Source organism: Heterodontus francisci, chromosome 2 (genome assembly GCF_036365525.1).
Source record: "Heterodontus francisci isolate sHetFra1 chromosome 2, sHetFra1.hap1, whole genome shotgun sequence".
Classification (NCBI taxonomy): Eukaryota; Metazoa; Chordata; class Chondrichthyes; order Heterodontiformes; family Heterodontidae; genus Heterodontus; species Heterodontus francisci.
In genome coordinates this window covers 125435784-125451877 of record NC_090372.1, presented here as the reverse complement: position 1 = coordinate 125451877, position 16094 = coordinate 125435784, and the positions used below count along the sequence as shown (strand labels likewise).

General features: G+C 40.6%; 2 protein-coding genes across 5 annotated transcripts in view; one reads left to right on the top strand and one right to left on the bottom strand.

Annotated features, from left to right (window-relative positions):
* The window catches only part of invs (inversin), a 500621-nt gene extending 492241 nt beyond the window's left edge, over positions 1 to 8380 (top strand). Inside the window, exon 19 of the mRNA XM_068010370.1 lies at positions 7219 to 8380. Within this exon, the coding sequence (XP_067866471.1) occupies positions 7219 to 7334 (116 nt within the window). The 3' untranslated portion in view covers positions 7335 to 8380. The remainder of the gene's footprint in view (positions 1 to 7218) is intronic.
* A 43-nt stretch (positions 8381 to 8423) lies between these two features.
* tex10 (testis expressed 10) overlaps positions 8424 to 16094 on the bottom strand; it is a 186238-nt gene continuing 178567 nt past the window's right edge. For all 4 annotated transcript variants that reach the window (XM_068010421.1, XM_068010410.1, XM_068010402.1 and 1 more), the window contains one exon: positions 8424 to 9273. In XM_068010421.1, the coding sequence (XP_067866522.1) occupies positions 9237 to 9273 (37 nt within the window). In that variant the 3' untranslated portion in view covers positions 8424 to 9236. The remainder of the gene's footprint in view (positions 9274 to 16094) is intronic.

The window sequence follows — 16094 nt, the reverse complement described above, 5'->3', positions numbered from 1 at the left end:
ATAGGAATCAACAACTGAAACAGATTTCCTCTGCCTTCCAAAAAATACTTTTGTGATTTCCTTTTGGATCATGTAAATCATATTTTCAGGGTACCCACTAGCATATCTTCCAGTTTAGCGCATTGTTGGAAAAAGCAGGTAGAGTCCAATAGGTCCCCAGACGGGTTTACAAACATAGCTGTAAAAAAAAGCACTACACAATATTGGAAAAGACATGCTAAATCCTCTGCCTCTGCAAAAAAAACTAACCATTCCAAATTACAATAGATTCTGTAAAACAAAAGGTTAATCCTTGAATTCTGCAAATCTGCAACTCAGACGAATTGCAAGTGTATCTTGGGATTCACCATTGAGAATAACATTTGCTTCGTGTCTGAATTAGACCTCTCGAGATTGTAAAGTAGTGGACTGATTAATGTGCCTTGGATCTTGCAACTAAGGTAACAAGCAAAGACCTTGGTCATGACAGCAGAGTACCTAATTGGACTACAATGCTTTATCAAACTAATTGGTATCTAGCAATCGTAGTTTCTGGCACATGGCACTGTTTCTCAATTATCTGCAGTGCTCAAGTCAGAAATGTAACGGAACACTCATCCATTCACTTTGATGGATGCTGCTGCAAAAATACTCAATAAGCTCACTATCATCCAGGACTAAGAATTCCAACTGATCAGCACCCATGCCATTAGACCCAATATCCACCATCTCAATCACTGGAACTCTGTAGCTGTAGCATGTACTATCTACAATATACACTGCAGCAATTCACCAAGCTTAATTCAACAGCATTGCAAGCTTTACTGCAGAGAAGCACAAGAGCAGAATGATCATAGGACCACCATCACCTCCACGTCCCCTCCAAGTAACACACCGTCTTGACTTTAATATATATATATTTGTCATTCCTTCACTGTCCTTGGGTCAATATCCTGGAGCTCCCTACCTAACACCATTATGGCAACGCCATCAGCACAATGTCTGCAGCTTAATTGCTTAACTCCACCATTTTGTGCAACAAGGGAGCAGCAACAAGTGTGGCCCACATACTGAAAAATATGTAAGAAAGCCTATTGTACATTTCTTACAAGAGCAGAATCCAGGCAGCTCCTTTCAGATTATTCCATGGGCTTCCAGTAAACCTTTGCAACAGCAAGAAGAACCACTTTAAAGTCACAGACATTGACCAGGATTCTCAATGTTCAAGTTCACAAGGGTCCCTTCCTAGTACATAGAAATCACAAACTGTGCTGTGCACTTCAAACAGTATCCTATTCATTAATCTTAGAACAGGCACTCCAAGGTGAGGCAATGGCTCCTCACACCCTTCCCCAAGAACATTGCCGTTTCCCCTTCCTTTCATTGAATGCAGGTTTTGGGAAGTATATGTGCACACCTGGTGCTGTACCATTAACTAGAAGATACATTGTGGAATCCACTTCTATCAAACTGGTTCATTAAGGCCCTCTATCCTTGCTGTAGTCGATTGCATCAAATGTCAAGTCAGTATAGTGCTTTCTCCAGACAATGAGGAGCCCTCAAATTTATTGGTCATTGATATGAGCCCAGAGGAACCCTTTTGATCACACTTGGCAATGGACATCAGCCAACAAAAATGATTTAGTATAATTTTCTTGCAATTGCATCTCCTTATGGATGAATGTATTGCTTCATCTCCCTGAGGCAGTGAATGCTGGAGATCGGAGATAACACAGAAAATGCAACATCTCAAAAGAATTAGATTGTTTTAGTCAACTCTTCATCAACATAAACTATAAAGATGGCACAGTAAGTTTAATGTGTTTAAAGGAAAAGATAGTGCAGAATTCTTAAAATGCATTCAGGAGAACTTTTTTTTGACAGTAATAGCAAGCCCAACAAGAGAAGGGACAGTTCTGAATTTCGTTTTAGGGATTTTTAAAAATTATTCTTTCATTAGATGTAGGTGTTGCTGACAAGCATTTGTTGCCCATCCCTAATTGCCCTTGGCAACTGAATGGTTTGCTCGGCCATTTCAGAGGACAGTTAAGAGTCAACCACTTTGCTGTGGGGCTGGAGTCACACATAGGTAAGGATAGCAGATTTCCTTCCCTAAAGGACATTAGTGAACCAGAAGGGTTTTTATGACAATGATAGTTTCATGGCACCATTGCTGAGACAAGCTTTCAATTCCACACTTCTTATTAACAAAGTGAGTGCTGACAATGCAGCCAAGTGCTGACGTTATCAGCACCTTCCCAGCTGTGCACATGCGCGAAAGGGTTTCTTTCTGCCAGTGTGGTGCTGTGCACACTCAGCCTACGTCAGCACCCAAGCACCCAGCTTGCCAGGACTAATTCGTGCATGCGCTCTAAAACATCATCGCATGCTGGAATGGGGGCCACTTGCTCCCCTCTTCGCCGCTGCCTTCCATCAGCCACTCATAACCACCTTCACTGCTTCCCACCTTGGCCACTTGCTGCAGGCCTTGCTGCTTCCCACCTCAGCTACTGGCTGCCGCCTTAACCCTTCCCTCCGCCACCCCCCCCACCCCCAGCCACTCACTTACAGCTTCTTCACTTCCTCCTTCGGCCAATCAATCTCCGCTGCACCACCTGAAGAAGCGGCGGGGGGAGGGGGCAGGGGACGAGGGGCAACGGGACGACACAGGAGCCAGTGGCCAAGAAGAGGGAAACAGCAAGGCCTGGAACAAGCTGCCGTGGGAGGGAGCAGGGAGCGAGTGGCCAAAATGGGGAAGCGGTGAGGGCGGGAGCAAGTGGCCGAGGGGGGAGAGGTGGCGAGCAGAAGGGCACGGGAGTGGCGAGGAGAAGCGCTATGGCTACTATCTGAATTATAACCCAGAATCCATTTGCACTGCTGTAATTGTGCAAGAGGATAAACCACATGAATCTATTTCTAAAATCAGTATGTTAGAATAATAAGCATCATACAAAGAGTGAATTGAAAGATACCTTACTGTGAGATTATTTTGTTCTCTATTAGCACAGGTACTGTTGGGGGTGGGATGGAGGCAGCGATTGCAGCCACTGTAGGGATTTGGGCTTAAGGTTTTGTTTACTTTTTGTGACAAATTGAGCAGCGCCATCTTTATTACTGGCAGCTGCCAGAGACGTTGCAGACTGTGATGTTTCAGTGGCTGAGACTGCATTTGCACCTATCCAGTACCGTGCCACCTAGTGGTTGTGTTGTCAGCAAATGCAGCCTTTTATTAATTAATTGATTTTAAATTCCACCAGCTGCCATGGTGGGATTTGAACCCATGTCCCTAGGGCATAAGCTAGGCCTCTAGATTACTAGTTCAACATTACCACTACACCACCATCTCCCCCCTACCTAACACCATTGTGGAAACCCCATCAACTCAATGTCTGCAACGTTTCAAGGAAACAGCCTAACTCCACCATCTTGTGCAACTATGGAGCAACTTGAATAAAGCAGGGCAGGTGGAAGGGGTATCAGTGGGAAAGCATTTGGTGGTAGTGATCATAACTTCAGTTAGATTTGGCATAGTTACGGAACAGGACAAAGATAGACCAAGAGTAAAAGTTTTAAATTGGGGAAGGCTAATTTTACTAAGCTGAGACATGATTTGGTAAAGGTGAACTGGAAACAGCTACTTGAAAATAAATCAGTGTCAGAGCAGTGGGAGGCATTAAAGGAGGAGACAGAGAGGGTTCAGAACAAATATGTTCCCAAAAAGAAAAAGGGTAGGACTCCCAAATCCAGACCACCTGGATGTCAAAAGAGCTTACAGAGTAGAAAAGGCAAAAAAAGGGAAGCTTATGACAAGAGCTCAATACCTAGAGAAGTTTAAAAAATGCAGGCATGAAATTAAAAAACAAATTAGGAAAACAAAGGGAGGGCATAGGAAGAAATATTGACAAGGAAAACCCTAAGATGCTTTATAAATACTTGAAGAGCGAGTGGATAACTAAGGAAGCAGTAGGGCCAATTATAGACCAGAAAGGTAACTTGTGTGTGGAGGCAGAAGACTGGACATGGTTCTTAATGAATACTTTGCATCTGTCTTCACAAAGGAGGGAGACAATGCCGACATTATAGTTAAGGAGGCGTGTGAAATATTGGAAGGTATAAACATAGCAAACTACACAGGCTCACCACTCTCTGGGTGAAGATATTTCTCCTCATCTCAGTCCTGAAAGATTTACCCCCGTATCTTTAGACTATGACTCCTGGTTCTGGACTCCCCCACCATTGGGAACATCCTTCCTGCATCTACCCTGTCAAGTCCTGTTAGAATTTTATAGGTTTCTGAGATCCCCCCTCACTCTTCTGAATTCCAGCGAATATAATCCTAACCGACTCAATCTCTCCTCATACGTCAGTCCCGCCATCCCAGGAATCAGTCTGGTAAACCTTCGCTGCACCCACTTTATAGCAAGAACATCTTTCCTCAGATAAGGAGACCAAGACTGCACACAATATTCCAGGTGCGGCCTCACCAAGGCCCTGTATAATTGCAGCAAGACAGCCCTGTTCCTGTACTCAAATCCTCTCACTAGGAAGGCCAACATGCCATTTGCCTTTTTTTAACCGCCTGTTGCACCTGCATGCTTACCTTCAGTGACTGGTGTACGAGAACACCCAGATCTCGTTGCATATTCCCCTCTCTCAGTTTATAGCCATTCAGATAATAATCTGCCTTCCTGTTTTTGCTACCAAAGTGGATAACCTCACATTTATCCACATTATACTGCATATGCCATGCATTTGCCCACTGACTTAATTTGTCCAAATCACCCTGAAGCCTTTCTGCATCCTCCTTACAACTCACCCTCCCACCCAGTTTTGTGTCATCTGCAAATTTGGAGATATTACATTTAGTTCCCTCATCTAAATCATTAATTGTATATTGTGAATAGCTGGGGTCCTAGCACCGATCCCTGCGGTACCCCACTAGCCTGCCATTCGGAAAAAGACCCAATTATTGCTACTCTTTGTTTACTGTCTGCCAACCAATTTTCTATCCACCGCAGTACACTACCCCCCACCCCCCCAATTCCATGCGCTTTAATTTTACATGCTAATCTCTTATGTGGGACTTTTGTCGAAAGTCTTCTGAAAGTCCAAATAAACCACATCCACTGGCTCCCCCTCATCAATTCTACTAGTTACATCCTCGAAGAATTCTTGTAGACTTGTCAAGCATGATTTCCCTTTCCTAAATCCATGCTGACTCTGTCCGATTCTACCACTGTTCTCCGAGTGCTCTGCTGTAAAATCTTTGATAATAGACTCTAGAATTTTCCCCACTACCGATGGCAGGCTGACTGGTCTGTAATTCCGTTTTCTCTTTAGCTCCCATTTTAAATAGTGGGGTTACATTAGCTACCCTCCAATCTGTAGGAACTGTTCCAGAGGCTATAGAATCTTGGAAGATGCATTCACTATTTCTAGGGCCACTTCCTTAAGTACTCTGGGATGTAGATTATCGGGCCCTGGGGATTTATCGACCTTCAATCCCATCAATTTCCCCAACACCATTTCTCTACTAATACTGATAACGGAGGACTGGGGGTTTATTTACTCAGTCTGAGCTTGGTTCCTTTACCGAACGTAAGCCACGCTGACAGCTTCCAGCGCAGGGACTGTACAGTATCCTCTGCTCTGTGTTTTACTCACTCACTCTCTCTCTCTCTGTCTCTCACTGTGTGCCTGTGTGTGTCTTTGTCGCTCTCTCTCTCTCGCTGTATGTATCTATTTGTCTCATTCTCTATGTGTCCGAATAACTTGATTGAATTTTTTGAGACGGTAACAAGGAGGGTCGTTGAGAGTAGTGCATTTGATGTAGTCTACATGGATTTTAGCAAGGCTTTTTGACAAGTCCTATATGCCAGACTGTTCAGAAAGTAAGTGCACATAGGATCCAAGGGAAAGTTGGATCCAAATCTGGCACAGTGGCAGGAAGCAAAATGTAATGGTCATCAGATATTTTTGTAACTGGAAGGCTGTTTCCAGTTGGGTTCCGCAGGGCTCAGTACTTGGTCTCTTGCTGTTCGTGGTATATATCAATGATTTAGACTTAAATGTAGAGGCGCGATTAAAACGCTTGCAGATAGAAAAATTGGTCGAGTTTTTGATAGCGAGGAAGAAAGCAGTCAGGTGGCCAGAAAAGTGATAAATGGAACGTAATCCAAAGAGGTGCGAGGTTATGCATTTGTCGAGGGCAAACAGGGTATGGGAATAGTAGGATACTGAGAAGTGTAGAGGAACAGAGGGTCCTTGGAGTACATGTCCACAGATCCCTGAAGGTAACAGGACAAATTATAAACACTAGTTACACCACAGCTAGAGTGCTGTGCACAGTTCCAGTCATCGCAGCACAGGAAGGATGTGATCAGACCAGAGAGAGTACAGAGGAGAATTAGGAGGATATTTGCCAGGAATGGAGAATTTTAGCCATGAGCTAAGATCGGATAGGTTCCGGTTGTTTTCTTTGGAACAGAGGAGGCTGAGGGGAGATTTCACTGAGGTATATAAAATTATGAGGGGCCTGGAGCTGATAGGAAGGACCTATTTCCTTTAGCTGAGGTCAATAACCAAAAGGCATAGATTGAAAGTAATTGACAGAAGTATTAGAGGGGAGTTGAGAATTTTTTTTATCCAGAGGGTGGTGGGGGTCTGGAACTCACTGCCTGAGTGGCTGGTAGAGGCAGAAACCCTCATCACATTTAATAAAATACTTGTATCTGCACTTGAAGTGCTGTAGTCTATAGGGTCATGGACCAAGAGCTGAAAAGTGGAATTAGGAAATAGGAATCAAGCCTTTGGCTGGCATAGACACAATAGGCCAAATAGCTTCTGTGCCGTAAATTTTCTGCTTCTTTGTTTGATTTCCTGCACCCAAAGTATCTGATTTCAGATGTATTGTTGTAGGGGTAGGCACGAAGAGAAGAAACTAAGGACAGTACTACCCAGCCCAGACTTGAGCATCCCCTAGCCACTTATCATGTGGCTCGGATACTAGAGGAGCTGGGAACAAGTTACCTGATTTGTCCTCTGAATTACGCTTAGTACCTAACAATCAGTTTTTGCACTTCTAATGGCAAACAAATATATATATATATATGGATATATAGAGAACTAACCTGAATCGCGGAATATTTATAACAAAATAAATGCTTATGCAGAAATATGAGGGGGATACAGTGTACAATCCAAGAGTCAGGTGTTTGATTTGTCTGCTTTCATCCACAGTAAGTAACCTTCAGCATGTTCAGCTTCTGGAAAACAGTGGAAAGTCCAAACACTTCTCCTACAACATGAGACCACGCACTTCAGCAAAGACCTGTAAATCTAGGCTAAAAGAATAAGGCAATGATGCAGGAGTGTAAACATTAAATATGTTGTAGAAATGTGCCCAACTCAGCCCTTTGATTTGTACTGGTTCCCTGTGCCTGTGCTTTTCACAGAAGCTTACTGATTTAAAGGTGTATATGGACAATTGTTCTTGAAAAGAGAATCCACATGTTGGTCATAGATTACAGATTAAATTATACCAAAGAATGTGAAGAATGCTTTGCTATTGTATCTTCTTACCTAAATATAACGTGAATATTATTGCCATCCTTTGAATGACTAGCCCCTCTGATTGTCAAATTTTCTGATCTTTGATTAGCAAATCATCACAATGCCCTTTTGTTAACACCTGCTGCACTGATGTGATAATGAATACAAATCCAGCAGACTTCAGTGTGCAATACATCCCATTGGCATTGAATCCCTCCAGCACAGATGTAAAGTATGACAATCGCATATAACAGGAATCAAGTTCGGTTGGGGTGAAAACCTTCAGCACCAACATTTATACTTGTCAACTTTTACTTTTAATTATTTGTAAATTTGAATTGAAACCACACAAAAAATGTCACCTGTGATGTTTTATTAAAATTATTTAATTCAAACTACTGGATAATTCACATCAAGTTAAAAAATGACTGAATTAACAGAAGTAGCCTGTATTTGCTGGTTCAGCTGGACTGGTCTGACTTTTTGACATGCATAATGTACACATGATTTTCATTATATACTGCAAAACACCTATGGAATATCATAAAGTATCACCTATCCATTCATTTGCAAGCACTAACTACATGTACACTATTATGCTTGTAGTTTGGAAAGAAATATCCAGGTATAGCAATTAGATATTATATAGCAAGCAGCTTTGGTTTGTGCAAAAAGGAATGAATATGTGTTACATTCACACTTGCACCAGCTGAACAATATTACCTAATGGTATTCTATGTCCATTGTAATAGTTATAGATCTACTTCACCTGTGTTTAAGTGCATCTAGAAATATTTGTTATTGCCCTGTTAAAACAACCTTTTGTGTCAGAAATGTTACAGATTAATTATTTTTGTAGTTTTTATTAAATGAATATATACATTTTCAATAAAGACTTTTATTCATATTGTTTATTGGTATAACAAAATAAATGATCACAAACAAAACACGTTCATATCTTGCCATTAAAAAGAAGCTGTGAACAGTCATGTAGGTTGATAGGTAAAAGGATATATAATCAAGATTCATAGTTGAAAATTTTGGAAAGAATTAAGTTGCATTTCTACAAAACAAACGGAGTATTTCTGTCACATAATAAATGGATTGTGGTGAAAATGACTTTGGTCAGAGAAACAATAGCAAATTTGAAAGTAGCTATGGGACATTTTTAGGCACACGTGCATTGGTTCTCAAGAAACTGCAATAGAAAGACATTTCTGCAAATTTATTAAAATCTTTACACTTTCACTGAACACAATCTTGAAATATTATTGCAAAGCGAAATTTCCTGTGAATATGTTGAGTATAGAGTACTCCCCATGCATACTTTCAGGACTTTATCCAACAGAATAAGGAATGTGAGATTCTACATAAATGCTACATCACTCTCAACCAATGATTATGTCTCTAATCTTCATTATACAACAAATGAAGTATTGTTATCCCTATGGATTTCAAGCTAAAGATATCTATCCAGAGAAACATCTGAGTATACAGCACTTTCATCTTATATATATTGGTAAACTCAGTTCTATATTTATGGAGCTGTAGGTGCACCATTTCTAATTATTCCTTGATGTAGCACTTTTTAGAGAGTTGGTATTATTATTTTGCTGGATTTCTTTAATTTTAATAGGCTGCTGGGAAAGTGGCAGAATTTCTGTGCTGTGTTGCAAGATAGATTCTGAAGCAGCAATGAAGGTCGATTAACCATTGCTCTTGGAAATCCTCAGTCTTGAAGTTCTGAAAAAAATAATATGGAAGGTCAAAAAAGCCAACCATTTGTCCTCAACTTGCCAGCAATTTGTTAAACCGTGCATATCCATTATTTTCCCTCTGTCCTAAGTAGGCCACATATTTTTGTGAGCAGGGGAAGAAGGGCAAATGATAGTGGTGATTTCATCTTCCACTTCACATCTCTCGAGCTAAACATTCCTACACCTACTGGAGTGGTGCCTGCCATAAACCTAATGCAATATAAACCAAACCTTTAAAATCTCTATTATTGTAATCTTTGGCCCCCTTGTCTCGAGAGACAATGGGTAAACGCCAGGAGTTGGTCAGTGGTTTGTGAAGCAGCGCCTGGAGTGGCTATAAAGGCCAATTCTAGAGTGACTGACTCTTCCACAGGTGCTGCAGATAAAATTGGTTGTCAGGGCTGTTACACAGTTGACTCTCCCCTTGCGGTTCTGTCTTTTTTCCTGCCAACTGCTAAGTCTCTTCAACTAGCCACTCTTTAGCCCCGCCTTTATGGCTGTCCACCAGCTCTGGCGATCACTGGCAACTGACTCCCACAACTTGTGATCAATGTCACAGGACTTCATATCGCGTTTGCAGACGTCTTTAAAGCGGAGACATGGACGGCCCATGGGTCTGATAACAGTGACGAGCTTGCTGTACAATGTGTCCTTGGGGATCCTGCCATCTTCCATGCGGCTCACATGGCTATTATTGTACATGAAGTCTATTGCGATATCTGGCCTTCTGCAGATCAAATATGTGAAAATAAGCTTCCCCGATGATTCAAGAAGTTTATAAGTTGAGTAACAAGAATTTGAGCCCAGGAAGATTCCAGGTTTGATACCTGGCCTTTGCTGAATTAGCTAATCTCAGTGGAGGTAGGAGTATTAAACTGACCTCAGAGATGCTGGACTGAATAAAGTCAGGATTCCTATACCTGAATTCAATCCAGCAACTCCTACTAGGGTTGTAGATTTTGGGCAAGAACAGGATCATCTGTGATGTTTCCCTTACTGTGATCACACATAAAAAATAGCTATTTGAGTGAGATGCCAGAGGCTGATCAATCAGCTCTTTCAAAGCCAGACCATCAGCAAGGAGTAAACATTTTAAGAATGGAAGACAGAAAATTTGCGAGAAAAATACTTTTAAAAAAATGACAATAATAATGCATTGCTTATTCTACATTTTGTTAAGCGAGCTAACCTATTAACAGAATACATTTAGAGTGAGAATCTGTGCATCACTGTGCAGAATCACACATTAGTGGAACACTAGTCTGCTTTTTCTACTTCACCCAGTATGCATTGCTGAAGGAGATAACCAGTGAAGGTCAACCACATCTCCATCTGGAATTTTTCTATCCCTGCCAAATATTGAGCAAAAAGGAGCAGAGTGGTGCACCACATTGCTAGGTCAATGTATTCAGATATGGATTTGTGTCTCCAGCCAAGCACCATGTTAGCTACCACTCTGTAGGAGGAATCAGCTGACCAGGCCACATGCAAATATCTCCTAGGAGCAGGTTTTTCACCTGCCCAGTATGTGTATGGGCCAGGGAAATAATAAAAGAGAAAAAAAATAAACTGAGGAAAGAGAGGGTACTTACTGTCTCAGGAAAAAAGTGGGTCAATCACCCCAGTCGATTGTTAGACAACTCCTATTAGCTGGTTATGGAGTAATACATATAAGGTCTGGAAACAAACAATCTGCCCATACTTTCAACTAGGCAATATAAATAAAATTAAAATACTTAATAATTTTCCCCCAAGTGCAATTAAATATATTGTATTTAGAAATGGATTGATGCAATTAATTCTGTTCATTATCGTGAAGTGCCAGACAATGGAACATCTCTTCCCTTTGGATTTGTTATCATCACTAGGCTAGCAACAATGCCAAGGCCCTTACATGAAGCTGACAATATCTCAACTTTAATTCATAAAAGGTACATACTGCTCTAATAATACAGCATTATAATCATGGGAGCTAAGGAATGAGCTAGCTCAAAAATAATTGAGAGGTTCAGAGTATACCCCCAACACCACAGCAATGCTTGTGTAATCTATAAATGGCATTCTATCACAAAAATGAGTTTACATTTAACTCAATTGCAGTACCTATTCTTTTCCATAGTATATTAAGCAATTTTAAAAAATTAAAACTTATTTTTGATAGTTTCAGTCTTGTTTTGCTTTTTATAAGAAATTTAGAGTCTCTGGACAGCACACTGGAAGATGTAAATCTAGGTTTACCAAAAAATGAGAGAGAAAAAAAGCATACTTTATCTATTGTCTCCTTTCCCTCAGCCCCAAGTTTCTAAATTGATATCAGTAAAAGCTTTCTGCCTGAAATTTAAATAAAGCAAGAGCTTCTGAAATGTGAGGCAACTGTGATCCTCAACAGCTGCTGGAAATAAAATTCACTCATCGCTTCCTCCTGGTTCAAATTAAATCCAGTCTTCAGAGCTAAATAGTAGTAGCCAAAAGCATGGATCACTGACAGGTATGCCACCTAACCCCTGATGTACATAAATCATAAAGATGAATGCAAGTTAATGCTAGAGTAGATATTAAAACATGGTTTGTTAATCACTTGCATAAATGCTAAAAGAATGCACCGCACAGTTAAATTTGACACTCTGCCAGGCACCATACCGTAAATGTTGAATATATTTCCAACTTCCACATGCTGTGCTGCAAGGCATCAGTAAACATCGAGAGACAAAGCTTATGTAGTTGATATCACACAGGGGTACAGGAAAAAATTCTGTTCACTCACTATTCATTGTCAAGAATAGATGTTTTATTGGTGGTGGCAGTGGGGAAGGGAACTGTTCTCATCGCTGCAACATAACCAGTTTATAGATAAATGGAAGGCATTTGCTTGTCCATGAAAAAAGTTGAAAATCCTCATTTTTGAGAATACACCACAAAACTACTGCAGCAAAAGGATTAAAAAATACTACATTGGTGCAAAAATGTTCTCATGTCTGTGGCAGTCAAATTCTTGACATTACTTATGTGAAAGGTCAGAATGTACAAATTAGGGTAATAAGATGGTTACTTATGCATATTCAATTACATGCTTTTATTACTTTTTTTTTAAATGTGCATCTTTTTTGCATATAGTTTCAACTCAACTATTTCCTCAAAACCTGGATGATTAAAAATGGCTGACCCCACTGATAAAAATCCTTACACCATAAACTTCTCTTGCCACAGCTTAGGAAGGTATTGCTAAGTTCTGAATGTATTTCATGGTTCACAAGAGACTAATGGTCCAGAATTTGCAGCAAAAGTAATGGTGAGACTATCAACGATCATTATTAAAAAGCAACGGACAGCAACGTCTGATGGCCACACACAGGCAGTTAATTGCAGAAACAGGAAGTTGCTGTCAAATTGCCCTGCTTCTCCAGAAGCTCTCTATACCAGTATCTCACCGAGCAACTCGACATCCAAATATATAAAAGGGTATAGAATCATAGCACAACAGGACGCCATTTGGACCATCGAGCCCATGCCAGCTCTCTGTAAGAGCAATCCAACCAATCCTTCTCTCCCGCCCTTTCCCTGTAGTCCTGCAATATCTTTTCCCCTCTCATGTACTGATCTAACTCCCTTTTGAAAGCTTTGATTGAACCTGCCTCCAACACCCTTTCAGGCAGTGCATTTCAGATCATAACCACCCGGTCCATAAAGTTTTTCTTCATGACACCTTTGTTCTTTTGCCAGACACTTTAAATTTATGTCCTCTGGCTCTTGCACCAATGGGAACGGTTTCTCTCTACCTATTCAGTCTAGAGCTCTTATGATTTTTTAACACCTCTATCAAATCTCCTCTCAACCTTTTTTTTTTAAAAGGAGAAATGCCCCAACTTCTCCAATCTATCCACATAACTGAATTCCCTCATCCCTGGAACCATTCTAGTAAATCCCTTCTGTACCCTCTCTAAAGCCTTCACATCCTTCCAAAAGGACAGTGCCTAGAATTGGACACAATACTCCAGTTGACACCAAACCAGTGTTTTTTTTAAAGGTTCATCGTAACTTCCTTGCTTTTGCACTCTATGCTTCTATTTATAGAGCCTAGGATCCTGCAAGCTTTTTTTAATTGCTTTCCCAACCTGCCCTGCCACCTTCAATGATTTCTGCATATATACTCCCAGATGTGTCTCTTCCTGCAGCTGCTTTAGAATTGTACCCGTCAGCTTATATTACCACTCCTTGTTCTTCCTACCAAAATGTACCATCTTGCAGTTCTTGGTAGTAAATTTCATCTGCTACATGTCTGCCCATTCCACCAGTCTTTCTATGCCCACTTGAAGTTGATCACTATCCTCCTCACAGTTCACAATACTTCCAAGTTTTGTCTCATCTGCAAATTTTGAAATGGTTTCCCTGTACACCCAAATCAGTAATATATACCATGAAAAGCAGTTGTCCTAGTACTCCTGATGAACTCCACTATATACCTTCCTCCTGTCCGAAAAACAACCATTCACCACTACTGTTTCTTGTCACTTAGCCAATTCATACCCATGCTGCCACTGCCCCTTTTATTCCATGGGCTTCAATCTTGTTATGTGGCACTTTATCAAATGCTTTTTGGAAGTCCATGCACATCAACCCTCTGTTACCTCCTCAAAAAACTCAATCAAGTTAGTTAAACATGATATGCCATTAACAAATCCGTGCTGGTTTTCCTTAATTAATCCACACTGGTCCAAGTGACTGTTAATTTTGCCCTGGATTGTTCCTTCTAAAGCTTACCCACTGCCAAGGTTAAACAAGATGTTGAGGTACTTACATGACAGATACCCACTAAACACGCTAGGGCTGCGATGCTCACTCGTTGAATTTTGAGACTAGGGGAAATGACAGGATATTGGGTAGGAAAGTGGAACTGATGTAGATTAGCTATGATGTTACTGAATGGTGAAGCAGCCTCAAGGACTGTATGGCCTTCTCCTGCTCCTATTTCTTATGTTCTTAAAAATGTTATGTTAAACATATAGAAAAGCAGAAACGTTATGTTAAACTTGTATAAAACCTTGGTTAGACCACAATTGGACTACTGTGAACAGCTCTGGTCTCCATATTATTAAGAGGATATAGAGGCACTGAAGGAGTTGCAAGAAAGATATACGAGAATGATACCATATCTGAGAGGCTATACTTATCAGGAAAGATTGAACAGGCTGGGCTCTTTTCTCTAGGTTAGAGAAGACTGAGGGATGACCTGATAAAGGGCTTTAAAATTATTAAAGGGCTTGATAGGTTAGATGCAGAGATGGTTTCAATTTTCAGGGAAGACCAGAACTAGCAGCCATAATATAAGAGAGTCAACACTAAATCCAACAAAGCATTCAGGAGAAACTTCTTTACCTAGAGAGTAGTTAGAAATATGGAGCTCATTAGCACAAGTGGGATTTGAGGTGACTAGCAAAGATGTGTTTAAGGGGAAACTAGATAAGTACACAGCGCATAAAGGAATAGAGGAATATGGTGATGGGGATGGGAAGAGGCTCGCAAGGAGCATAAACAAAAATATGGACCTGTGGAGCCGAATTTAAGATGGAGATGAGGAATTTCTTCACTCAGAGGGTCGTGAATCTTTGCAATTCTCTACCCCAGAGAGCTACGGAAGCTGAGTCATTGAATACATTCAAGGCTGAGATAGACAGATTCTTGAACACTAGGGGAGTCAAGGGTTATGAGGAACAGGCAGGAAATTGGAGTTGATGCCAAGATCAGATCAGCCATGATCATTGAATGGCGGAACAGGCTCAAAGGGCTGTATGGCTTACTCCTGCTCCTATTTCTTAGGTTCTTATGGTTCATTTCTGCGCTGTAAACACGATGCCTGGATTTTGTGGTGTTACTGACCATGAAACTGTCAGCGTTCACCATCATTACTCCACTGAAACTGACAGCAATTTCTGGAATAATGCAGGAATCCAGAAGCTGCTCTCAGTGAGTCTGCACCTCTCCAGAGGGTGCGCAGTTGAAGCACCCCCAGACTGCAATCAGTTAGAAATAATTGAACTACCGAGAATCTCCACTTTTACGCTGTTGGTCTCCCTGTAAAGTCCCTTGAGAAAGTTAAATCTTGTTGAATTTGGTGTAACTAGGTTTTTAAACAGCATACCAACTTCATAATTACTGCTAAACACCCTCAAGGTCCTGAAAAACTATTTTTATATTTATGGAATGTCAAGTTACTTACTATAATTAAAAAATTCCACATTTAAGTTTTTGTTAAGGTTTGCTTAAATTGATATTTTAGCTTCTATCTAAATCTAATCATTTATTTCACTACCTGAAAATTTAAATTAAAAGTGAACGATAATTAAGTACTTTAACTTACTGATTTACTGTGTCTGAATGCTTCAAATTATGTGCTTGCTGACATCTATGTTACTACACTCCTAGAGATCCCCTTGACTTGGCACCAGATTTAAACTGCTGTCAGAAAAGGAGAAAACTACATCAAGGATATGGCGAGATCCTTGTGGGCAGCTTTGAGATTTATTTACTTTGGTGGTGAGAAATTATTGAAAACCATTAGGGACTAAATAAACTTTCATTTAGAAAGACAGGAGCTAATCAAGGAGAGTCAGCATGGATTTGTTAAAGGCAAGCTGCGTTTGACCAACGTGACTGAATTCTTTGATGAGGTAACAGGTAAGGTTGATCAGGGTAGTGCAGTAGATGTATATATGGACTTTTGGACGGCATTCAACAAAGTACCACAAAGGAGCTTGCTAAGAAGATGAAAGTCCATGGAATTAAGTGGAAAGTGGCGCTATGGATATGAAA